The sequence below is a fragment of the Diprion similis genome, chromosome 13 (genome assembly GCF_021155765.1).
Source record: "Diprion similis isolate iyDipSimi1 chromosome 13, iyDipSimi1.1, whole genome shotgun sequence".
NCBI lineage: Eukaryota > Metazoa > Arthropoda > Insecta > Hymenoptera > Diprionidae > Diprion > Diprion similis.
Window position 1 is genome coordinate 3,264,646 of NC_060117.1, and position 24,162 is coordinate 3,288,807.

Here is a 24,162-nt window from a genome sequence, read left to right on the forward strand (position 1 = left end):
GTTTTTTTGATTTTACATCCGCCATATTGGATCCGCCATCTTGGATTTAGAAACTGTCAAATTCTGACTTTAGATTCCTGATCAGCAATCCCGAAAACTCCCGATTAACAAGTTTCGGCCAGAATCATCGAATTGTGATGGTTTTTTCGATTTTACATCCGCCATATTGGATCCGCCATCATGGATTTAGAAATTTTCAAATTACGATTACGACTGACTTACGAAATGGCTATAAGTTAGTGTGTTAAAACAGTTCGTGGGATGATTTTTTTTTTTTTTTTTTTTATCTTTTTTACTACGAATTATAACCTCTGAAAACGGAATTTCAAAATGGCGGATTCAGATTATCGATCGTTTTTAACGCTTTGTTCTCAAACCAGCTTTTGTCCGTCATATGCGATTCACCGTTTTGAATTAAAAAATTTTAAACACGAGATTCGTAATCAGTGCGGAAATAATTGCAGCGTCGTTTAAAATCTTCAATTAATTAATTTTCCATGAATCTAGATTTTCCCAATTTTCGTTCATCGAAAATATAATCGACTGTATAAATTTTGATCACCTGACTTACTTTTTGAAATCACTTTTTTCTTTATTCTTTTGCAGTTGTTGATCGGTTGATTTTCGTATTACATGAAATTTTTTTTCATTGGTGAGTTTTCATTAGTTCAATTAGTTCACCTTTCCATGTAATTGTTAATCACGTAATTTCGACTTTGGATTATTGCCAATATTATAAAAAAAAAAAAAAAAAAAAATTGCCTCTATAAACGATATTCTTTCCCCGAGTAAAATTTCAAACTATTGCAATAGTGTATCAATCAAAGTATCTGATGATAAAAATTCTGAATCAATCGGTTTTCAAAAACACGTTTAACAATCCATCCCTAATAGTCATGGAAAAAAATTATTATTAGAAAATGTTTTTTATGGGAAATAAAATTCCCTCACTTTTCCCCCGACTATTCCTGATCGTTTTTCGGAATTACCTGACAGTTCCTTACTTTCAAATTTTCCCTAACCAATGGTCACCATGAACAATAACAATAATAGTATACCCAACGATCGATCATTTAGGAGGTTGAACAGATGTAGGAAAAATATATAGTATATTCCTGCGATACATTAAAGGTTGTTGCCTTAGCAACGAGTTTAAACAATGTCGTTCATTTCCTGCCGCATCAGGAAGAAAGAAAGGAAGAAAGGAAGGAAGGAAGAACGGAAAGGATAAGAAACGGTTTAAAACGTAAAAATTCCACACCCTGCAGCGCCCTTCGATTTTTTACTCCATGAACAATCAAATATACCTCTAGGTAAGTTTTTGCAAACAGACCTATCCTCGCTCTACGATCGCATTGACAGTTCTGCTATATTTATATGTATGGAGAATTCCATGGAAACCCAACGAACGTCTGACCTTCACGATTTTTGATTCGATTCAAAAAAATTTCTGCAATTTGTTCCACCTATGAACAAGTAGCCTGATTTTTTTCTAAAATTTTATGATCAACTCTTTACTTATTTACCAATATTGACAGTGATTTTGAAAAAGACCTTTGTTATAGAATTATCAAAAACTGTATTTTTAATACACGAACCCATGATGGGTCATTTTATTTCAATTTTTTCTTCCACCACCGTTAATTTTTCTTAGTCAATTAAAACATTGTCTAAACGGATTCCCAAAAAATTCTCAACACTTTGATTTTTCGCTTAGAATATTCCAAGATCGGTTTTTAAGCAATGTTTTAGTTGGTCAAAAAGTTTATAAGTGTTTAAAAAAATTAGAAAAATAAACGGAAAAAAAGGAAATACAGTTTTTGAGAATTCAAAAGAAAAACAGATCCTCTTCAAAATCAGTCTCATCATTTATAAATAATTAACCAAACGAATAAGAAATCAAAGTGCTGTTTCAGAGTTGTGACGATAGCGGAAAATTTTTGAAAAAACAATCGAAAATGGTGAGGATATGACGTTTGTCGGGTTTCCGTGGAATTGCCGACGAATGCGCTTTGTTTTGCTGCAGATCCTTTTGACACATCGAGAGGCAAGTTTAAAACTGCAAGCCATGGAACCAAGGACCGAAAGGGTCGCCATTGGCGTCGGAGCGATCCACAATCCAGCGAGAGCGCAATACAGCGAGGAAACGCGAGATTTAATCAAGAGTACGAAATCCAGAAACAAATATGAATGTTTTTACAGTATGGGCATTAAAAAGTCCACTTTTTGTGGCAGTTTTCGTTCCGTAAAGTGACGCTTTATACGGCAGCGAACAAAGTTGCGGAATAAAGTCTTTATTCCGCAGTTTTGACGCGCAGTTCGAAGTGCGCATCCCAAACTGGCGAATAAAGTAGCTTCGTCGAACAGATCGCGACATAACCTCACTCTTCGTTTTGCTTTTCAATGCCCATAGCGTAAAAAATATTGTATGTGGCATGCCCGTAAACCGTTTTTTGGCTCGGATAATTTCAGTACTCGCTTCCGGCTCGCCTTCAGCTCGTCCTGAAATCTTTATCCTTGCCAAAAAAAAAAAAAAAAAAAAAAAACAGGCGGTTTACGGGCATGCCACATAAATAGCTATTATTGAGTCGATCGATAATAAGGATTTATCTGTTTATTTGTTTCTTTTTTTTCTTTTCCTAATTTGTCAATTTTTCATAATCCTTATCGCGTTCGATTTTTTTTTCCTTCTTTCTTCTTCGTTCGCTAATATCTGTGGCATAAATTATATGATCAGTTCTTATGGAGGAGGCTAGACTCACTATGATGCAGAGGAAATCTATACAAGACGCTGTCGACAGAGGTGAATCACTGCCCCCACCTTCTTCGGCTACGAAAACCGCAAAAACGAAGAACGAAAAATTTGCCGAAGCTCAGGTATCCTTAAACAACGCTGTGTTATTATGCTCAATTCAATTTCATCTATCTATCTATCTATCTATTTATTTATTTATTTATTTACTCTACTCATTTTTTTCTTATCCAATTAAACATCGACGAGGAAAATTTTATCCATTCAAGGGGTTGCTCTTATGAAATTATCAAAATCCACATGCCTCAAACGAAAAAAATGGTCAAATGGATTCCAAAGAATTACCATTCGACGCAGAAATGAAGAAATGACAGTAAATTCGTAAAATTCATGCCATTTCTTTATTTCTACATCAAACGAACATACATTGGAGTGTTTTCGTTCGGTATTGCTTATAGTTAAAGACAATATTATTTACACAGGTCATGTTTCCATGCGTATGGAAGAAACGATCGCAGGATATAATTACAAAAAGCGGTGCCTACGAAAGGGAACAGTTTAGACGGACGGCGCCATTGCGTAAGGATTTTTTTATTACATTTTTACAATCTGCTCCTCAATATTTCGTGTAATAAGTTTACCAGAGAATATTTCAAAAATTCGTAGTAGTTTTTTTGTTTTTTTTATTTCTTTCTTTCTTTCTTTCTTTCTTTATTTATTCTTCCACAGTTACTTTATAGCTTCAAAGTGATTTTCTATTTCAATCCTCGGTTTTTCCCCCCAGTTAACAAAGAGAAACAAAAACGTCATCTCGCATGCATGATGGCATTTGGTAAAGACATGCCGCCCACTCCACACGGTCCAAAACTACTTCACAGAGGTCGAAAAACAATGCGTAAAATACCAGATGACGTCGATCCGTTGAACGAAAGTGAGTTATTCTTTTCTAAATTTCTTGTTTCTTTGAAAAAAGAAAAAAAAAAAAAAAAAAAAAAAATTTAAAACTTGATTTAAACTTATTTTGGCTTAAAAATTATAATTTTACCACAGTTGTCAAATCGATCGAGGAAAGAATCGAGTTCGTTCGCGAAATGGAAAGCTTGGGTCAGGGTAAAAAGTATCGCCCTATAATACAGCAGGAAATAGCTCAGAAATTGAGACTATTAGAAACGATCGATAAGCAGAGATCAGCCGATGTTAAAAAAATCATACAAAGATTCGAGGGAGATAGATCGTCACCAAAACCTCCCTTTCCTCTCGGCGAGTTGGACTGCTGATAATTAATTCGCTCTCTCATAATTCATGATAAAAAAAAAAAAAAAAAAAAAAAAAACGGAGACGAAGAGGCGAAAGTAAAGTATTTAAACTAATCATCGAGTAATGACATTGTTTTTTTTTTTTTTTTCTCATCAAGACGTGGAAACGTTAGAATAAATAAATAATAATTTCAAAGTATGTATCGAGAATTGTCCAGAATTTCAACTGTGTAACGATTATTTGAAACCGATTTTTCGGCAAGTTTCATATGTGAATGAATAAAATAAAGAAAGAAACACAATTTATAGAACAATAAAAGAAAAATTTATCACCTTAACGATCGCCGATTTTAAATAATCATTTGTAACGTTCTTTTTCTCAACTATTTCGTTTCTCAATTTTCAAATTATTCACATTCGAAGCATAATACGATGCGTCATATATATATATATATATATATTCGATGAATATATTCTAGTAGGTGACAATCAATATTTGAGCCCAAATTCCGAATTCCCTAGCCGAGCGGTAATTTCCTAGAATTTATGCCGTTCATTCTTCACGTAGCCCGACTTTCTTTTACCGATAAATTGAAATTCAACGTTAAATCAGACCCACATTGACGTAGTTTTAATTAATCAAATTAATTTTCCTGTACATTCATGAACGCTTGCAGTCACATATATTTATTGGCAAATAAAATATCCCATTCTGGCCAAAATCATGCATTTGCATCAGCTGACCGGTACAACTTTTCATGGTAACGGGCTACGACGAGAAATCATCAGGATTATCCATCATAATATATTAATCATGAATTGACGAAATCGATGATCGAAATTTTGTTTATTAAATCAGTTACTCTCTGTCTTTCTTTCACTGATAATTCAATTCTTGAATAAAATTTGCACCATTCTAAAAGCCGGAACTGTAATTGTGGATGAAAAAATCCGTACGTATATATATATATATATAATAACAAAAAAATGACCACGACCATCTTTATTTTTGTATGAGGGATATGATATCACTAATAATCTAAAATCTAAAAATAACCGGATTACGGACAGGAAGAGAGAAAGAGAAAGGGAGAGAGCGAGAGAGAGAGAGAGAGAGAGAGAGAGAGAGAGAGAGAGAGAGAGAGAGAGAGCGTGATTGTAGGTATAGAGTCCGTCAGTCATATTAAATCCCTCCTTTCCAACTTGAGCCTGAGGGTACGAAAAGCAGGTATTTCATAGCCAGTTAGTCTTGTAACTTGTTGCCTGGCTTCAAGTGTGTTTGTATTTTTTCCATGCGCGCGCACATTGTGGCAAACATTAATCCCGAGAAGATTATTTATCTAATCTTGTTACGCTGTGACGTTCTTTTACGCAACTACACCGCGACGACGCTACAGTCGATTCATTTCATTATTGGTATTCACATTGCTCAGTGTGTTTTCCAACAGATAGTGAAGTAGAAGTGCAGACCGCAAAGTCTATTTGCATGTTGAATGTAAAATTTTATTGTAACCGAACGCCGCGTCGTTTCGACGTTTCGGGAGTATGTATTAATGTTACCACGTGAAAGTGATGGAGTAATTGGTTAATTAATATATACATATATATGATTTGAAAGTGAAGTTTAGGAAAAACACCGATGTGATCAAGTGATGATGAAACCATCGAACAGAAACGCGAAGCTCAAAGAACTTCTCGGCATTATTTTACGACCGGATTACAACGCAGCGTCGGAATCGACCTTCGACGATCTAATTTCACACATCGAGAAGAGCATTTCAAACAGATGTAAGATACCGCGCACGCTATGCGTGTGACCACTTTTTGTATTAACGATATTCCGTAAAACTTGTTTATCAAGAATGTTTTTTTTTTTTTTTATGACGTTGGACAGGTTGCAAAAGCTGCGACATCGACAAATCGATTCTCCAAAAATGGGTCCTGAGTGCACTGGCAGCTTGGACTTTGACGAAGAAGAAGCCGGACCAGTCAGTGATAGTGTTCACCGTAAAATTGGTGGAACTTCTCAGCCAGGACGAGTTCGACTTCCTCTTCTGGTACCGCGAGGATGTGTTCAAAAAAATGAGCGCAGCTTTTGGACTAAAGAAAGACGACGACATTCAGACGTCTGTGAAAGTTGCCTACGTAGGAATGTTCCTTCAATTTGTTAATCACAAGAGCGGACGACATTGGATCATCGAGTCTGGTGAGCGTGATTACAGAGATTTGTGAGAACCAAGAACCAAAGACGATATCTAACACGGTATGAAATTAATTTCACAGGTGCGTGGAAAGAAGTTGTCAAACTAACGGATTCGAGTAAACAGCCACAGGCGGTGACAAGAGAGAGTAAAAAAATCGTCTGCAAATTACTACTGGCCGAATCGTTAAACACAACATTTTGCGAACAAGTCATTTCAGCGATCGCCAAGCCCCTGATCAGCCGCAATATCGCTACTCCGGTTCAACCTGATCTTGAAGATCCCAGCAAACGGGATGAAAATGCCGAGTTTTTCATCGCCTTGGAGGTGCTCACTGAGGTAATGGAGAACACAGTGTTCGCCACCATGGACAACACGATACCGCTTCTTGTGGCGACGATAACGACTCTAGACTTGCGGCTGCAAATCTTGTTCGAAACATGCACAAAGCAAAGTTTCTACTCTCACATTATGAACCTGATGTATCTGATTGTGTTCACAAGACTGAAGGATGGAATGAGTGTACCGGACGGAACGGTCGAGAAAGATGTTTGGAGGGTGTTCAGGGATAGCTTAAGGTACATCGAATCGGTACTGATAGTCAAGAAGCACATCGAGAACATCGTCAAGGGCGAAAAGATATTCTTAACCTACCTCAACAGGATGAACAAGTTGTGCAAAATCAAAGAACCCGGGGATATAAAGATCGAGCATCATGCAGTTCTGATGATGGTAAGAGAAGACGGCATTTCATCTTATTCGTGTTAGAACAAAAGAACAACAAACAAACAAAACAAGAAACACAATTTACAGATAATACCGATGTCATCGTGCGTCGCGAGAGGCGAGGTTGATGTGGACATACTTGAAACTTTGGCGTACAAAATTATGTCAATGACCGACCCCGCTACTCAGAGATTGGGCTACATGGTGCGGAGTATAGTTCTTAACGACGATGCCTTACCAGCGGAAGATATTGCCAAAACAGCCGCCCGGGTGTCAACCGATGTCCTCGACATTGTTGACAGAGTAAGCTTTGATTCAACCGAGGAAATTTATGATGATTAATAGTGTTGTGATTTTGGAATATCCTCGATTTTTCATCTCATTCACAGGACAGTACGGTGGTCATATTTCAAGTGATGTCGCACACGTTGAACAACTACGTCAACTTACGGAGCAGTAAAAAGTGTCCGAACGAACTGAGCTGCACCGGTTTTGCAGATATCAAGCAAGACGACATTACAAACATGAGAATGAATAACCAAAAATGGCGCGTTCGCGGTGACCCGATACTCAAATTTCCACACCTCTTGTCTACATTGATGGACGGTATCGCCACGATTCTGACCAAGTATCAACTCAAGTGGCAAGATTGTTTGGAAACCATAAGCATTCTCAACCTGGCAGAGGACATCATCAATCATCCAAAAATCACTTCGAAGGTCAGTCTATACATAGTTTTTGAAACTTTGAGATACGAACGGTCTGCCAATGATATATGGTCATTTGAAGGGCTTATCATTGATCAATCAGAGTGCCAACTCACTCAAATTATCTTGAAACCTTGACATAAAAATTTTACGAATTTAGGTTTTTAAAACAGTTTTAGATTATGTGATACGGTCAGCAACGATGTCCTTGACTTACAATAGCTATTTATGTGGCATGCCCGTAAACCGCCTGTTTTTTTTTTTTTTTTTGGCAAGGATAAAGATTTCAGGACGAGCTGAAGGCGAGCCGGAAGCGAGCCGGAAGCGAGTACTGAAATTATCCGACCCAAAAAACAGTTTACAGGCATGCCACATACAATATTTTTTACGGTATGGGCATTGAAAAGCAAAACGAAGAGTGAGGTTATGTCGCGATCTGTTCGACAAAGCTACTTTATTCGCCAGTTTGGGATGCGCACTTCGAACAGCGCGTCAAAACTGCGGAATAAAAACTTTATTCCGCAACTTTATTCGCTGCCGTATAAAGCGTCACTTTACGGAACGAAAACTGCCACAAAAAGTGGACTTTTCAATGCCCATAATGCGACTAAATATGAAGAATTCATGTTTTCTTACCCTAATATCATTTAAGATATGTGTCCAAGCACTGACGCTGTGCAAATTGGCAGTAGAAAATTTTATGGCACCGAACTTGGCATTGCTGGTGCAATCCGACTGTCGCGAGGATGAAATGGGATGCATTTTGTACAAAAGAATGCACGATCCTAACTGGAAGGTCAGAGCTAGCACTTTGGACGTGATTAGAACGATTGCGACGATATCCGAACACAGTAAGACCTCCTCGGAACGAGAATAAAATAATGAAATATTATGTAAACAAAGCTCAATCCTGTGAATTTAATCCCTACGTTGTAAAATCATTGTTTCAGAATATCCAGCTTATCAAGATTTGTTAATTGTGAATGGATTCCCAGAGCTAATAATCGACATGGCCTCAAACGACGAGAATCGTTACGTTCGATCATTGGCGCTTATGTGCCTCATGATTTTTGTAAAAATAAACAGAATATGGAACGAAAAATTTCTCGATCTTGATTTACCGGTAAGTTGATCAGTTTTGACGTTGTTTTATTGAATAGTGTGAAAAATTCACTTGTTTCTGAATGAAAAGTAGAAAAAAAAAAAAAAAACAGAAAAAAGAAATGCAGTCTCATGCATGACGTAACACCATGATTTCTTACTTTCAGAAATTGGCCATTAACCTAATGACTAACGAAAACGAAGCGATGGTACGCAGGGATGCGGTTATGCTTGTCAAAGAGTTGTACGTTCATAGAAAATGGCCGTAAGTTTCAAATATTCCCTTATTTTAACGATGTAAATAAAAAATGATGAAACAATGTTTCGATGAGAATTAGAATCGTTCCCTGACCTACGCTTTGCGTTCATGATTTTTTTTTTCAGAAGATCAACGATTAATGAAATGACACATGCCATGTGCGTGGTGGTCATTTCTGATCCTGACTGGGAAGTCAAAGTGAACGCGATTCTGTTCTGGCAACAAGTAATAAAGTCACATCTCTGCGACCAGGGTATGCTAGACGGAACATTTCCAACCCACACCTTTTCCAAGGAACATAGAAAAATAGTTTCCCTTGACGAACGGGAAATAAGAAAACGGATTCTGAAGGCTCTCGACAAATTGGCCAGTGACAGTTGCCTCGGTGTAAGTTTTTTATTTCATTTTATGCCTTTACGATAATCGATTACACTGAAAATTCTTTAAGAAAATTTTGCCCTACAGGTACTACTTGCTACATTAGAAGACGAAAGTGATTTTCAAGTCCGCAAAGCATCAGGTGAAATAGTAAAGAGACTTAAAAAAGTTTTTGTAACTTACAAGATAAGCCCATCTTGTAGCATGGAAACAGCTTATCGTAATGAAGACTGTATTACTACTACCGACAATTTATCGCCGGACAACAAAAGTCCGGACCGTCGGAGTGCGGATCTGCAAAGCGAAACTGGAGAGTCCGAAGATCATCAGGAATCGCAGGCGAGACTTAGAAACTCGTCTACGGACGCTGAGGAAGCGAATTTTCTCTCATTGGTCAACGAAGGAATGCATCAGATGAGCATGAATGCCAACAGAAATTTAACCAATGAGGAGAAGTTGGAACATGCGTCTAAAGTCGGAAGAAATGAATTCATACAATCCGTTCTAACTTGTGACGTCGACAGTTACATAAACGAAAAAAATCGCTCCCTACGGAAGATCTGCGTCAGTAATTTCGAATCTGTCGTTGAAGAGATTATCAGTGCTCACAAAGAAGGAAATAGCACAACTGACATGGATTGTCATTGATCGATTTATCGAATAAAGATCGATCAGTTTTAAATTTGAGAACCATGCAAGTAAATAAGCTTGGTTTCTGTACTTTATTGTATGTCCACAACAATTTTAACCGTCTACAACCGTGTAGACGTGATATTTATAAATCAACAGACATCGCATTCTGTTTGACTAACCTGATATTTGTGCGGTTATGAAAACGCAATCATAAACGTAAGCATAACATCAAATACAATTTTCATTTTACACTCAGTTATTGTATATACACAGTGAATTCCTAACGACTGCATCGTCCTTCGTCTGCTAAAATTTAATGCGCACATGCCACAATGCGAGAGCAACTGTCTGCCAGTGCAACCAACCGTCAGAAATGTAACCTCAAAAATAGTAGTTGTAGAAATATTTTTGAGGTTAAGGGCAGTTGGTAACCCTCGCAAACAGTTACTCTCGGATATAATGGCGCGATGCTTACACGTCTAGTAAAATCATGCATAATGGGGATTTGATGATAACTTACCATCCGCTCATCGGATAAACTTTGTCAACTGCATGGTGGCAGCAATCCGTAGGTCGATTCTGATCAGCATGTCACTCACTTGATCACCACTTCACATGCACTTCACATAACTTAAGTTTTTACACGAAGAACTGACCATTCCGCAATCAATCGCGCAACTGATTTTGAGACGGCAAAACTTAAAGCGACTTCGCTGCACTACCGACGCAGCTGCAACTCTTTCAAGTTCGAATAACAAATTAATTTACAACTAACCTCACGTCGTTCAAAGTACCTAATTCGAATAAATTGATATTAATTCAAATGATTTCTCAATGAGATGATCAATTGAGAAAAGTCGGAAGATAAATTATTCGTATCAGTAGGTGGTAAAGCCGTTGACTGCGAATGAAAATTTTAGATAGTTTTCAAAACTGAACTACGAAAATCTCTGTAAATAAATATATATATATATATATATATATATTCTTGCAATCTAGATAAAATTTTTCATGTGCATGTGTACAGAATTAATCACTCCTTCACAAATTTTCCAAAACTAGATCGCAAGCGATTTTAAAAATTGCATCAAATCTAGGTGTGGACCCCCCCTCCCCCTCCCCTTCCCCCCTATTTCCCCGAAAATCTGTCGCGGATCCGCATCTGCTAATTATCCGAGAGAAACGATTTGATAAACATCGCGAAATCTGATAATTTTTTTCCATCGTGCGGAGCGTGAGGTCTCAAGCGACGCAATGGAGATTACAGAAGACCCGAGTAAAGTCGGCAATACCGACGATTGGTAACTCCACTTCAATTCGTACAGAACGCGGCGACCGTGATGCTCGAATCACGGCTCGAATCGAAGTGCCGCTGGGCAGAGAAGTTTCTAGGGAAACTCCATTTCGCGTCGCGAGTGGCGCTGTAGGCAGCGTAAGCGCAAGGAATTCTGGGAAGCTTCTTTCGTTTCCGCTATCTCTGGGTATGGAATGTATTTATGTATGTACAAAATTTCGCGGAACTAAACTTCTCCTGCTGTGGCAAACAAACACGTGGCATTTTCAGGAGTTAGGAAACAACACCATAGACTTTATATATGAGAATAGACCGCGGGTAGTGAACGAAAAATGCGATATTCTCGTGAAAAGAGAGAGCTGCAGTTGAGTCATAGGCATCCTTGTCTAGCTTGCAAGACTAGACAAAGATGCCCATAGTTCCAACGCAGCTCTCTCTCTCTCTCTCTCTCTCTTTTTACGCAAGAAAATCGCGTATGGAATTCTGTGATCGCAAACCGTCGCCATGACAGTAGGCAGGTCTGATGTGCGATATGCGCATGCTCAGTCCTTGGCAGTAGGCTTTACACACAATCGCCATCATAACACAGCGCAATAGTGGCTACATACCATCGCAAAAACATCATAACATTGAAATATAGTAAAACTTGAACGCTCGTCTCTTGTCTCTTTTTTCAGATACTTGTTGTTGATTGGCAACAACAGATGACTCCATCTTTCTTTTAATAATGGAAAGCTTATTTCTATCTTTGTTCAACCAAATGCGTTCCATTATTACTATATTTCGTTGCATCATAATCACCATGTGTTCGCTGGAAGCGTATTCGACGAACGCAACAAACTGAAGTAACTAACTACACGGAGGAGAGTGAAGGGCGCATCGTTATCATTAGTGTGATATAATTCCATACATATATATGTATTTCTAACCTCATTAAATGCGCAATGGTATCTGATTACCAACATAGTCTGTCTCCATAAGTCTTTTTTTATTTCCCTGTTGTTAAAATTTAAGATCTACGAGTGGGGAAGAACTCGAGTATGCAAATAAATTGTGCAAAATAAGTCTGTTGGACGCAGTAACTTGAATTAACAACGTTACGCGGTGAAGCCAACGACGACATGCACCTGTGACCCATACAAATCATAACCAATGAAAATTATTTGTTAAAAAGAAAAATAAGAGAATAAAGAAATACATAATCAATCTAAAGAAAAAAAAAAAGAATTTATAAAAAAAAAAAAAAAAAAAAAAACAAATTTGTCCAATGTCTTCTTTATATAACTGAACACACGCACATATGCAAATAATTTATGCATAAAGTACCGAACACAGTTATACACATGCCTTGACGAGAGATGTGTAGAACTTGACACTGACCACAGAGAGAGTTTTTGTCCAAGATTCCATTTACATGGCTGAGGTTGACAATCTTTTTACAGTAAACGAGTAATCATTTGCAAAAATTGCCGTTTAAACGTATACATCACACTCAGGCTATCTTGCAACACAAAATGTTCTCGAAAAAGTCTTCCGATAGATTAGACAAGCTCAAAGAAGTTCTTGAACTTCTGCTGCTGCCAGATTACTACATCGCTTCGGCCACTTACTTCGACATACTGTTGAGCCACATCGAGAAGGATATTTCCAACAGATGTAAGTTGTGGAGAATATTAGTAATTACTTACCTGCACGGAGATAATTTTGCAGAAAGAACTTGGACTATGAACGTTTGTAATTCTTTCAGGTTGCCCAAACGAAAATATCGACAAATCAGTTTTGCAGAAATGGGTTTTGAAAGCTCTGGACACTTGGACCGCGGAAAAGAAGCCCTGCCAGGCTGTGACTGTGTTCACCGTCAAGCTTGTTGGACTCTTGGGTCGCGATGAATTCAACTTCCTCTTCTGGTATCGGGAAGATGTATTCAAGAAACTGAACGCCGTTTTTGCTCTTAAGGATGCGAACCTTCAGGCCTCCGTCAAAATGGCCTACACGGGCATGCTGCTCGAGTTTGTTAATCACAAAAGCGGACGGCAGTGGATCGTTGAGACTGGTAAAACGTTGATTAACATTTTATATGCATTTATAGCGGTAAACGAGAGTTGCAACTTGTAGCGTTTCCAAATAGAAAACGTAGCCTTGTTGTTATAGTTCGTTTATTCAATTTCACGTTTTACGCGGCTCGACTGAATTCTCATATATACATTATACACGTTATTATTAATTCCGCAGAAACCTGGAGAGACGTGGTGAGGTTTTGCCATTCTAATCACACGCTGTACGTAACAAGAGAGAGTCAAATTTTTGTTTGGAAATTATTGCTGGCCGAATCTGAGAACGAGACATTCTGTAAACAGGTGATTTCCATCGCTGTAGAGCCTTTGGTCAGGAACAATTTCAGTTCTCAGGTTCACCCGTCGCTGGAAGAAAATTATCTCGAGCAAAATTCAGAGCTTCTTACAACGCTAGCTCTGCTCACAGCAATAATGGAAAACACGTTATTCGCCAGTATGAATAACACGATACCTCGAATCCTGGAGTCGATAGGGAATCTCGAATGCAGGATAAAAGGATTATTCGAAACCTGCATAAGCACAAACTTTTATGCACATATTATGAAACTATTGTACTTACTGTTGTTCATGAGACTGAAAGAGGGAGTCAATGAAACGGAAGGGACCGCCGACTCCGAAACGTGGAAAGTTTTCGGGACCAATTTACGATACATAGACTCTATGCTGGTTGCTAAGAAACTCATTATCGACATGGCGAGAGGCGGAAAACTCGTTTTAACTTACTGGAAGAAGATTAATAATTTATGCGCTTTGAAAGAACCCAGTGAATTCAAAATGGAAATTCACGCAGTGATTCAAATGGTAAAATCTTCAGAATTTTACAATTCAAAATTCATATCGCTAAGCATCGATTCTGATCTTAAGTATGAACGGAAAAACAATTTTAATAAATGCGTTACACAGATCATTCCACTGACCGTTTGTATGCGGCTTCCCGACTTGGCCGAAGACGTATTGGAAGTCTTTATACACAAACTCTTTGCTCTAACGACTACTTACACCCAGAGGCTAAGCTATATGAGCCGCGACACTTTGATACGAGGAGATTTGCCGGCTGAGTTAATCGCCAAAACGTCGATTCAAATAGCGCTGGACACCATAGACATCATAGACAGGGTGAGTAAAAGCGTGAATCTTATTTTTCCGAACATTTCATGTTGTTTTTTTGTTTTTTATTTTATTGCAGAACAGCGCCGTTATCATATTTCAATTGATGTCGCACGTTTTGAAGCAGTACGTAATTGCGACAAACGAAGATGCGACGAGCAAAATTGCAACTCCGCCTCAGGAGCAGAAAAAAGAGAATCAAAGTTGCCGAGTACCAAGATACAAGGGACTCCTTTATGGCGATCCGATAGTGCAATGTCCGCACCTCTTGATCGCGCTGCTTGACGGTCTCACAATAATTCTACAGAAGTACAAACTCAAGTGGCAAGAATGTTTGGAAACTATTGGCATTCTTTCGATGGCTCAAACTATCCTCAATCATCCAAACGCCATACCTAAGGTACACATAAAGTTACCTTTTGAATAGAAATGAGTTGCCAAGAAAAATTAAGGGGCGGGAGGGAGGGGGGTAAGGGTTTCAGCGTAAAAAAAAACACTTTATTTGTGAATTTTTTTTGAAATTATGGTTTGAGCAAATTCATTGAAACCTTTTGTACATTATTAAGCATACTTTTAACAATATTCTGTAATTTTTTCATGCAGAAATATTGCAAAACAAGCCGGTGACAGAGCTTGCCCCAGAACGTCTTAGAAAAAAAACCATTTGCGGTGTTCACGATATCTCGGTCGGAAATTATCTGAATTCAAAATCCATTAAAATTTAGTCAAAGTATTATCAAATCCTCTCCCCAACGTTCTACGATTATTTTTTTTTTCATTTAAAAATTTTTGGAGGCCATCTAAAGTGTGAATTGCTATTTTCCACGACAAATTCCGCCATTTTGTGGGTGGGAAACCCCCTTAATGTTAAAAAAAAAATTTCAACTAAACGTCGGGGGGAGGTATTTTATATGTAGAAAATGTGTACCAAGTTTGGAATGAATCGGTCAAGTAGTTTGTAAATGGCAGTGAACACGGACTTTGAAAAAGTAGTTTTGAGAAAATCGCGTTTAAAGTTTATTGAGCTAAAAAAGTGAAGAAAGAAAGCTCTTTCACCGGCCTGTTTTGCAATATTTCTACATAAAAAAATTACAGAATATTGTTAAAAGTATGCTTAATAATGTACAAAAGGTTTCAATAAATTTGCTCAATCCATACTTTCAAAAAAAATTCACGAAAAAAGTGTTTTTTTTTTACGCTGAAACCCTTACCCCCCCCCCCCCCCCCCCTTCAAGAGTTCTGCTCAGATCGACTTAAAATTTTGTGAATATAGTCTTGAAATGTTTAACAATAAGATGAGACAAAAAAAAAATTCAATTTTTGCCCCCGTAAAAGGAAGCGAGCGAGTTAGGAAGATAAGAACTCACGGAGGTAAAAAGCTGCGAAATGTGTATGAATTCTTTTCAATTAGTTTTCTCTCGATGTCTGGGTAACTCGTTGGACATTGCGAAATCAATTTATATCACTAACTCTTGGCTGAACGCTCGTTTGAATGCAATTTGATATTGTTTAGGTGTGTATCCAAGCACTTTCGCTTTGCAAACTAGCGATTCAGAATTTTATGGCACCAAATTTGGCGCTGCTGGTACAATCGGACAGTCTGACGAACGAAATGCAGCCCGTATTGTACAAGAGGGTACACGATCCAAACTGGGAAGTTAGAGACAGCGTTTTGGAAGTAATTAACACAATCGCGACGATATCGGAAGACAGTAAGCCCGCGTCAAGTGTTCAATAAAAATCTAAACAACGAAGGTTGGGATTTTGAAACTAATCGTCGTGTTTATCGTGTCTTTTGTTCCAGAATATCCAGCCTTTCAAGATTTACTTCTTGGTAATGAATTCCCAGAACTAATCGTCGACGTTGCGACAAAGGATGGCGAGAGCTACGTTAGAGCAACGGCACTTACCTGTATCGTAACATTTGTCAGGATAAACCGAATATGGGATGAAAAATTGCGTCATCTTGATCTGCCGGTAAGATTATCGTTGGGCATAATTCCGTTGAAATGATGAAGCATTGAATGTGATTTCTGAATTAAAAGAAATCAGTCTTAAATGTAAATCATAAATTACTCTGTTTTGTTACTTTCAGCGAATGGCCATTGATTTGATAGCGAATGAAAGCGAAGCAATAGTGAGAAGAGAAGCGGTCATGCTTGTCAAAGAGTTATACGTTCATAGAAAATGGCCGTAAGTTTAAAGATTTTATTTTTAAAAAGTTTAAACGATTAAGAAGAAATATTTAGCGAATTAATTGAAATTCAATAATTTTTGCACAGAAAATCAACAATCAATGAAATGGCGAAGGCTATGTCTGTCGCGGCAGTCTTGGATCTTCACTGGGAAGTCAAAGTAAACGCACTTCAGTTCTGGACTCAATTTATTAGGTCGCATTTGAGCGACCAGGGAATGCTCGACGGAACATTTCCAACTCATACATTTTCCAAAGAACATAAGAAAATAGTTTCCCTTAACGAGTACGAAATAAGAAGACGAATTTTAAAGGCTCTCGACGAGTTGGCGCACCAAAATTGTCTCGGGGTAAACTAAACTCCGTTTAAACATTACGAAATTGTGGTTTCATTCTTCGATTCACCGTCTAGAAAATTAATTGAATTATATCTACGTAGGTACTTTTAGCTACGCTGGCAGACGACAGTGATTTTCAAGTCTGCAAAGCATCTGGAGAAATAGTAAAGAAGTTACAAGAAATATTCGTCAAATACAAGATAACTGCGTCTTGTAGTACAGAAGACGACGTCCCTCGGAATGGTAACAAGAAAAAAATTAATTTCCAAGTGTTTCCGGAAGCTGAGAATCAGACGCGTGTTAACACTCAAAGTGAAACCGGGGAGTTCGATGGTCAGTCGGCGATACCTAAAGAAATAATCGACTTGATTGTAAATGCCGACGACATGAGTCTCCTGGGTTCTGTTTACAAACGTTCGAATATAAGCGTCAACGAAGAATCATCGGAATGTGAGAAACTCCAGTACATATCCAAAGTTAGAACCGACGAATTTCTTCACTCGGTTCTCAGCTTTGACGTCGATGCTTATATAGAGGAAAAAAATCGATGGCTAAAAACTTATACAAACAGTTTTAGCTCCGTCGTCGAAGATATCATCGTCGCTCACGAGAGACACAATGTCAACGATATGGATTGTTATTAGCGCTACAGTTATGGAAGAATAAGATGTAATCGAGAAAGAATTTACTTTTTGTATATGGATATATTATTTTTCTCAATTAAGTTTTCTACGTTTACAAGATGCTACAGCTGATGTAATTGTGATTATTTTTACATATTTCGTATCTGTGTTCCAGAAACTAAATGGTTAGAATGATATTATCATTTATTAAGAAGAAAGAAAGGAAAAAAAAATAATTTTTACTACACGTAATAACTCGTTCTAAAACAATTTTCTATCGTAATCATAATTCTAGAATGGAAAAATGAAGGGAAGAAATATAAAATTGAAACTATTACTCAATTTGTTTGTTTTTTTTCTTTTTTGTTAAAGCTTTGAAGCGATCAAATATTATCACAAATCAAAAGAAAACATAATTTATAGCTACGTTTATCATTTATATCTAGTTTAAACTTAATCTTATATTTTAATCAGTCTCTTGTGTTATTTCTTGATCTTAGAAAAGGTAAAAGAAAAAAAAAAAAAATTCTTCCGCATGATTTAACTATCGATTGAAACTAGTTTTAAAAATTGTTGAATATATATTTTTTTTTTTCCAGTTTTTTTTTTTCCCCCCCGCTGGTGATAATAATACTCTTATTAATATTATTTTACTATCATAAGGTAAATTGTATAGATGTTGTTCGAAACTGTTTCATCTTGTATTAGATTGAACGTTACTACGTTTGTATCTTTATTGATTGTTAATCGGTAATATTAAAGCTGGGATACTTGTTTTGAAAAAAAAAATAAAAAAAAAAAAAAAAAAAAAAAAAAACCCAAAAGCTTTTATTTCTCTGAAGCTGCCCTTACATTTACCGATAAAAAAAAACAAATCTCAAAACTTTACGAAACTATATATATTCGTATGAATAGAAATTGAGGTAAACCAAAAAAATTGCTATAAAAGACAAATAAGAAACAAAACGATCGCGAAAGATGACAAATAAATTTGTTCGTGTAAGTAAAAAACTTAAACAAAATCCGACTTGTTGCTTGCTCTTTGCCAAATCTGTCAGGATATACTTTACCAAATATTATTAACAATAATTGTAATATTTTTTAATCACAGACTAACGATTATTAATGATAAAAAATAAAATCATATAATTAAAAAAAAAATGAAGATAAAAATAATAAACGAAAAGAAAGATTCTGTATTCAATAATTCTGTTTTAAAATCTGAAATCTTTTCTTTGACCAGAGAAATTAACTCTTCTATCACGATAGGTAAAGATTTTGTTTCTTCAAAGCTCGCAAGTCTCGATTGACTCGGAACGTTCGAACTTTCATTGCCTCTTGAGCTTTAGTCTGTCGTTACATTTTGCAAGAAATCACGATTCGCTTTCTCTTCCTGCCGAATCAAAGTTTTGGAATGATTTTTGTCATCATTTTTGCGAGTAACTGCAGTTCTCGCGCTAACTTTTCTGGATCTACATTTTATAGGCGTCGTTTTAGGTCCTTTAAATTTATCACAGTTTTTTCTTTCCCTATCCATGATATTCACCAAATCGCGGCAAATGCCGTTTACGCTATTGAAAAAAGTCTCGTCGCTGATTTCCTCTACCTTTCCAAACTCAATTTCCCACTTGTTAGGGACAATTAACGAGCTATTCTCTTCGCTACAACGCAGTTGCAATGGGGTTTGGCCATTTTCATTGGGTACGTAAGCAGGACAAGAGTTACGATCAACGTTGGCACAGTTTTGCTGCAGCGTAAGAGAATAGTTTGGAATTTCAAAAAGTTGTCTTACGCTCATCAAATTTCTTTCCATGCACATATAATGCACAAGATGTATAACGGACATCGATAACTCTTCAGATGTGTGTAAGTATTTCTGATGATTATGAAGATCGCTTATTGAATTTGTCAACTGCTGACATATAATGCAAGGATATTTAGCATCATCCGACGACATCTTTTATTCTTAATTCACTATTCTTCTTCTTAATTTTCAAAACGACGCTGCCGCCTTCTAATTTTTTTTCTCAGTTGGGCCTGAAGAATCGTAAACATACCGAAGTAAAAACAATACGTCAGTATAGTATTCTCCATATCCTTGATTTCTATGTACTTTTATTTTTACTTTTAATTTTTTACTATCTAATTCGTCAAGTCATTTAATTTTCCTAAAGTTCAATTTTCAAAAATTGTCCAAGATATTAGAATAAGATAAGTTCTAAAGAAATTACAAAAACGATTCGAGGTTTTTTCATTCCAACTCCCTTTTTAGAACGTTAAAATCCAATTGTCAAGAGCTCGATAAAATTATCTTCAGAGCGTTTGAATCAACAGATTTCAATTAACGTTGAACCACAAATGTGTATCAGATGGCTTATAATTTTCGCAAGTAAAGTTAGAAATAATAAATTTATCTTATGAAAATGTGCCAAGTGTTATAGGAATTCAGCGAAAGAATGAAAAATTCATGAAATTTTACAAAAAAAATTTTTTATCCAATTTTGTATAGAACTTTTGCTGGTCTTAAATTGCTGGGTTAAGTTTTTGCCAAGTTTCGAGGAATTTTAAACGACTAATAACATTAAGAATTAATTGAACATGCACGTGTGGTAACCTTGCACGTTATTGTTTTGTGTGAAAATCATAAAAAAAACGCTGAACGCGTGTTCAACGTACGAAAATGGCTGCATAAAACGCCTGTCGACATTCTGCAGTTGTTTATTATTCAATTGTTTAAAATCAGCAACGATTTCTGCATATTTCTATCGCATAAAATGTCTACAAAGTAACAATTGCGACGGTTATTGACGTGTGTAATATAATTACATACCTTGGTTGTGTGATTTGTGATGCTGTTTTTCTAACTCATCGGGTCTATCGATGTATTATAATATCAGATAATTAACCCCAAGCGACGGATAATCGTGATATTACGTATCTCGACGATCGTTCGCGTTGTTTAAAATCCAATAACCGTGACTATATAGAGAAGAAATGAAACAACGGCGCCAATTTTTGCGAGGATTATCGGCAGTCGACCGTTAAAATCGCAAGGAATCATGGGTAAAGTAAAAAGTTGAATACAGAGACAAAAGACGCGCGGCGACGTTCGACTCGAAGGGAATGAATCTGATTGGCTCTAATTTTACGCTAAATTCGAATAAATATTTGTAGAAGAAAATTTTACTTCGGAGGAAAAATTTCACGCACGAATATGACCAAGTTTTTAGTTTATTAGGTAGAGAGAGAGAGATTTTTTTTTCTAAGAATATCAGTTGTCGATGGATCAAAGAACCGTTGATGAGTTTTATTTTTCAGTTCGAAATCACGTTGCAATTTGTTGCAGTTTCAGACGTTCGATTGTTTGTGATCCAACGGAATTCGAATCGATACATCGAATTTTCAAATTAACGTCAAAAGCCCAGCAGCGGTGTTCGTGTATTCGAAAAAGTAAACAAATCGTAATAGTTATTAAATAATTTCGATATGGAGATATTACAGTAAGTGAATAGAAAATTTTTTTTTAACCGCTGATTCGATTGCCGCTTATTCATAAGTTCCAAAAGCATACCGCGATTATCAGCAGCAGCGGAAACTGTTTCCGAATAGCTACTCTAACCTAACTTAACCTCACTTATGATTCTAATTGATTGTTTTTCAACCGATCAGTTATCCATGACTTAATCATTTTATTGTGTCTGAACTGAACCGACAAAAAATCCTGATTTGAATCTCTGAATGAAAAGCTTTTTATTTTATTTCAGACGCAAATTAGTTGGAAAATTAGGCACAAATTTTATTAACGCACTTTGTATGTTTCCTATCTCCTTCACAGTTCGCTGCAAGGTATCCATCCACAATTCTGGAAAAAAAACAGACTCGAGTCGTTCGAAAACTGGCCATTTCAATCTAACTGCGTATGCACTCCAGAACGAATGGCTGCCGCTGGTTTTGTCTTGATCGGTGGTAGAAACGATCCAGATTTGGTCGAGTGTTTCGTTTGCAGCAAGCAGCTCGATGAGTGGGATTCCGAAGACGATCCCTGGTACGTTTAAATCCTTGAAATACCGCTTGTTTAATTTTTGCGTTAATTCTTCTTCTTTGGTTTATTTTATTTGCATAGAGTAGAAATTTATTTTTAAACAAAAAAATTCCCGAGTTATTACTTGTTTCCCGTTCACCCAAAATCACCTTCGATTCAAAGTTTTAATCTCAGTTTTGATTTCTTTTACAGGAACGAACATTTGAAGCACATGCCATCCTGTCCTTACATCAAAATCGGAAAGCAAGATGAGCTTGATTGGACGGTTCCAGAGCTATTCACGTTAATAAAAGAATTCAGCAAGAAATCATTGGTGAGTGTCTGATTTTTTCGAAATTTCGTCTCGAATAGCATGGAAAACAGAAATTTGTTTTTCAAAGTCAGACGTTCTGCGTATTGGAAGTTCAAAAAATTATTTGCAACGTAATCAATCAATCGCAAAGATTCAATCAATCAACATTCTTCATCATTATGCAAATGTTTTGAAAGAAATTCATAATTTATAAGCAAAACAAAAAGAACTGAGTTAAAAAACCGTTCAATTTATGGAAATTATTATCTAAATTTTTCTTAACTTTATTCGATGTTTCTAAGTCCTTTAACAATATTTTAACGCAATTTGGCCGTTTTTTTTAATGAGAAACTGCTGATCGATCGAAAAAATGACAAAAAAAACCAGTTTAAAATCCTTTTACAGGTATTTTATAGAATCTTTAATCGCTCAAGTACCGCATTACAAATTCTAAAAAGCACACATGCTTTTTTCCTCACACCTGTTTCCCCTACCATAATTCATTCTCGACATTTATACTCTAAAACCCTGCTTGACAGGCATTTGACATTGAACAAGCTGTGGAATTACCTCCGTCTAGATAAAAGAAGAAGTATCGTAGACACGTGACGCGGACAATATACTTCCAAAGATATTAATCTTCGTCCAGATTCTCCTTGTATATCGATACTATTAATCATTTGTAACATTGACCAATTTATTGACGAGCTTTTGCCAGTGATCCGGCGGGAGTTAAGATTGTCGTTTTCAGCATGTATTGTCGGGCAAGATCGCAAAGCGTATTAAATTCTGTACACACGCTATCGCGATAGGCAAACATGCCGCAGGCTTTTATCATCGCTAACAGATGTAATTGATAATTCTCTATTGACTTATTGCCTCTTTAACACAACTCAGATATCATCTGGTTCGTTTTTCTTTTCTCTTTATCTTCGACACATTTACCAATTCACAGTAAATTCTTATACGCCTCGATCTACACAGTGTCTGATTTCAATCGACCAGATCGTAACAAAGCTGAAATTGTCGGAGAATGCGATTCAACGATATTTACTCTTCTTCTTCGAAACTACGAAGTTTTTTTTCTACGAATCTAGATCAGTTTCTGAAACGTTTTTTTTCAAATTCGATATTCTGTGCAGATTGTTTGTGAATAACGGAGTAGCACTGAGAAACACCGAGTCTTTATCTTTAAATTTTTTAATCTCGTATCCGACAAGTTTATATTACACTCGTTACATACTGGTCCAAGTTTTATCGCATAATAAGTTGAAAAATATCGGGTCCTGAGCTCTTTATCAATCTGGTTAAGTGCTTTATTGTCGTCGTACGCTTTTCGAGGATAGACTAAAACCTGTAATTCAAGTTACCTGAATTCCTTCCACTAATTTACGACCAGCTCAATATACCTAGTGGCTCTCGATCTCCTCTATTCTTACAGACACGAAAACACGAGGCTGCAATTTCCGAGATAAAGCAAGAGGTGGCGGAGCTGTCGAAGGTGATTCCGAAGAGAAAGCGAAGTCGAAAGCCTTCGAATCGCAGCACTAATTTAAATTAATAAATCGATTGATCGATCGTCGATTCTTGTTACATAATTATAAAGTCTTTTAATCCAATTTTAAGTTGCCAATCTCTGTACCATACTTTTTACTCTTTTATACTTATCGCAGCCTTTTTATCATCTCGTCTATTCCCTACGTTTACATGTTACGGTATTGCATTCTGAAAATAAAACTTGCTTCATTCGAAGATATCGAAAACATGATCATCCGTCACTTTGTCTCGTTATTCGCCTTCAGTTTTTCCCCGTCGAGTATCGTCTTAGAAAAATGTCCAATTAAATTTTCAATCCGAACATAATGAATAATTTATAGAGAAAAAGATAGCGAGACTTCCATGGAAAATTATACCCGACGGCTTGATCCGCATATCTTCATTGCAATTTATTGTTTTCTTTTTTTTTTCTTTTTTTTTTTTATACATATATTTGTTTTACTTTCTTTTATTCCTGTTCAGTCCATGCTTGACGAGTCGTTCGTCTGATATGTAATGAGTTATAATAGCAAGTGCTTTTTTATCGCTATCGTTAACCTTAGATTGAAATAGTCATCGGCAATTATTATAAATTGTTATTAAGAAATTACTTTCTTATGCGAAGAAAGATTAAATCAACGGAAGTTG

General features: G+C 36.6%; 4 protein-coding genes across 4 annotated transcripts; 3 read left to right on the forward strand and 1 right to left on the reverse strand.

Annotated features, from left to right (window-relative positions):
• Window positions 1-2,026: 2,026 nt before the first annotated feature.
• On the forward strand, window positions 2,027-4,062 carry LOC124414240 (UPF0193 protein EVG1). The gene is made up of 5 exons (XM_046895222.1): window positions 2,027-2,165; window positions 2,738-2,877; window positions 3,235-3,331; window positions 3,537-3,683; window positions 3,803-4,062. Exons 1-5 carry the CDS (start codon window positions 2,069-2,071, stop codon window positions 4,027-4,029), a joined length of 708 nt encoding a protein of 235 aa, XP_046751178.1. The 5' UTR covers window positions 2,027-2,068; the 3' UTR covers window positions 4,030-4,062.
• A 1,550-nt stretch (window positions 4,063-5,612) lies between these two features.
• LOC124414218 lies at window positions 5,613-18,158 on the forward strand. The gene is made up of 20 exons (XM_046895195.1): window positions 5,613-5,796; window positions 5,903-6,214; window positions 6,292-6,941; window positions 7,023-7,238; window positions 7,325-7,654; window positions 8,295-8,493; window positions 8,593-8,765; window positions 8,911-9,008; window positions 9,128-9,389; window positions 9,468-10,022; window positions 12,756-12,963; window positions 13,055-13,360; window positions 13,540-14,183; window positions 14,286-14,498; window positions 14,569-14,889; window positions 16,003-16,201; window positions 16,294-16,466; window positions 16,585-16,682; window positions 16,772-17,033; window positions 17,123-18,158. Exons 1-20 carry the CDS (start codon window positions 5,661-5,663, stop codon window positions 17,663-17,665), a joined length of 5,898 nt encoding a protein of 1,965 aa, XP_046751151.1. The 5' UTR covers window positions 5,613-5,660; the 3' UTR covers window positions 17,666-18,158.
• Window positions 18,159-18,930: 772 nt separating this feature from the next.
• On the reverse strand, window positions 18,931-19,669 carry LOC124414272. Its single transcript, XM_046895293.1, has one exon. It carries the CDS (start codon window positions 19,599-19,601, stop codon window positions 18,990-18,992), a length of 612 nt encoding a protein of 203 aa, XP_046751249.1. The 5' UTR covers window positions 19,602-19,669; the 3' UTR covers window positions 18,931-18,989.
• Window positions 19,670-21,064: 1,395 nt separating this feature from the next.
• LOC124414274 (baculoviral IAP repeat-containing protein 5-like) lies at window positions 21,065-23,690 on the forward strand. The gene is made up of 4 exons (XM_046895294.1): window positions 21,065-21,144; window positions 21,480-21,689; window positions 21,879-21,999; window positions 23,420-23,690. The coding sequence occupies exons 1-4, from the start codon at window positions 21,131-21,133 to the stop codon at window positions 23,537-23,539; spliced, it is 465 nt and encodes a 154-aa protein (XP_046751250.1). The 5' UTR covers window positions 21,065-21,130; the 3' UTR covers window positions 23,540-23,690.
• Window positions 23,691-24,162: the final 472 nt, after the last annotated feature.

Bases quoted from the DNA above. Each gene is read 5' to 3' on its own strand.
- LOC124414240 (XM_046895222.1), top strand. From the start codon at position 2,069: ATGGAACCAAGGACCGAAAGGGTCGCCATTGGCGTCGGAGCGATCCAC. The intron at 3,332-3,536 runs GTAAGGATTTTT...TTTTCCCCCCAG, and splicing joins TAGACGGACGGCGCCATTGC to TTAACAAAGAGAAACAAAAA. The intron at 3,684-3,802 runs GTGAGTTATTCT...ATTTTACCACAG, and splicing joins CGTCGATCCGTTGAACGAAA to TTGTCAAATCGATCGAGGAA.
- LOC124414218 (XM_046895195.1), top strand. From the start codon at position 5,661: ATGATGAAACCATCGAACAGAAACGCGAAGCTCAAAGAACTTCTCGGC. The intron at 8,766-8,910 runs GTAAGTTGATCA...TCTTACTTTCAG, and splicing joins TTCTCGATCTTGATTTACCG to AAATTGGCCATTAACCTAAT. The intron at 16,467-16,584 runs GTAAGATTATCG...TGTTACTTTCAG, and splicing joins TGCGTCATCTTGATCTGCCG to CGAATGGCCATTGATTTGAT.
- LOC124414272 (XM_046895293.1), bottom strand. From the start codon at position 19,601: ATGTCGTCGGATGATGCTAAATATCCTTGCATTATATGTCAGCAGTTG.
- LOC124414274 (XM_046895294.1), top strand. The intron at 21,690-21,878 runs GTACGTTTAAAT...TTTCTTTTACAG, and splicing joins GATTCCGAAGACGATCCCTG to GAACGAACATTTGAAGCACA. The intron at 22,000-23,419 runs GTGAGTGTCTGA...CTATTCTTACAG, and splicing joins AATTCAGCAAGAAATCATTG to ACACGAAAACACGAGGCTGC.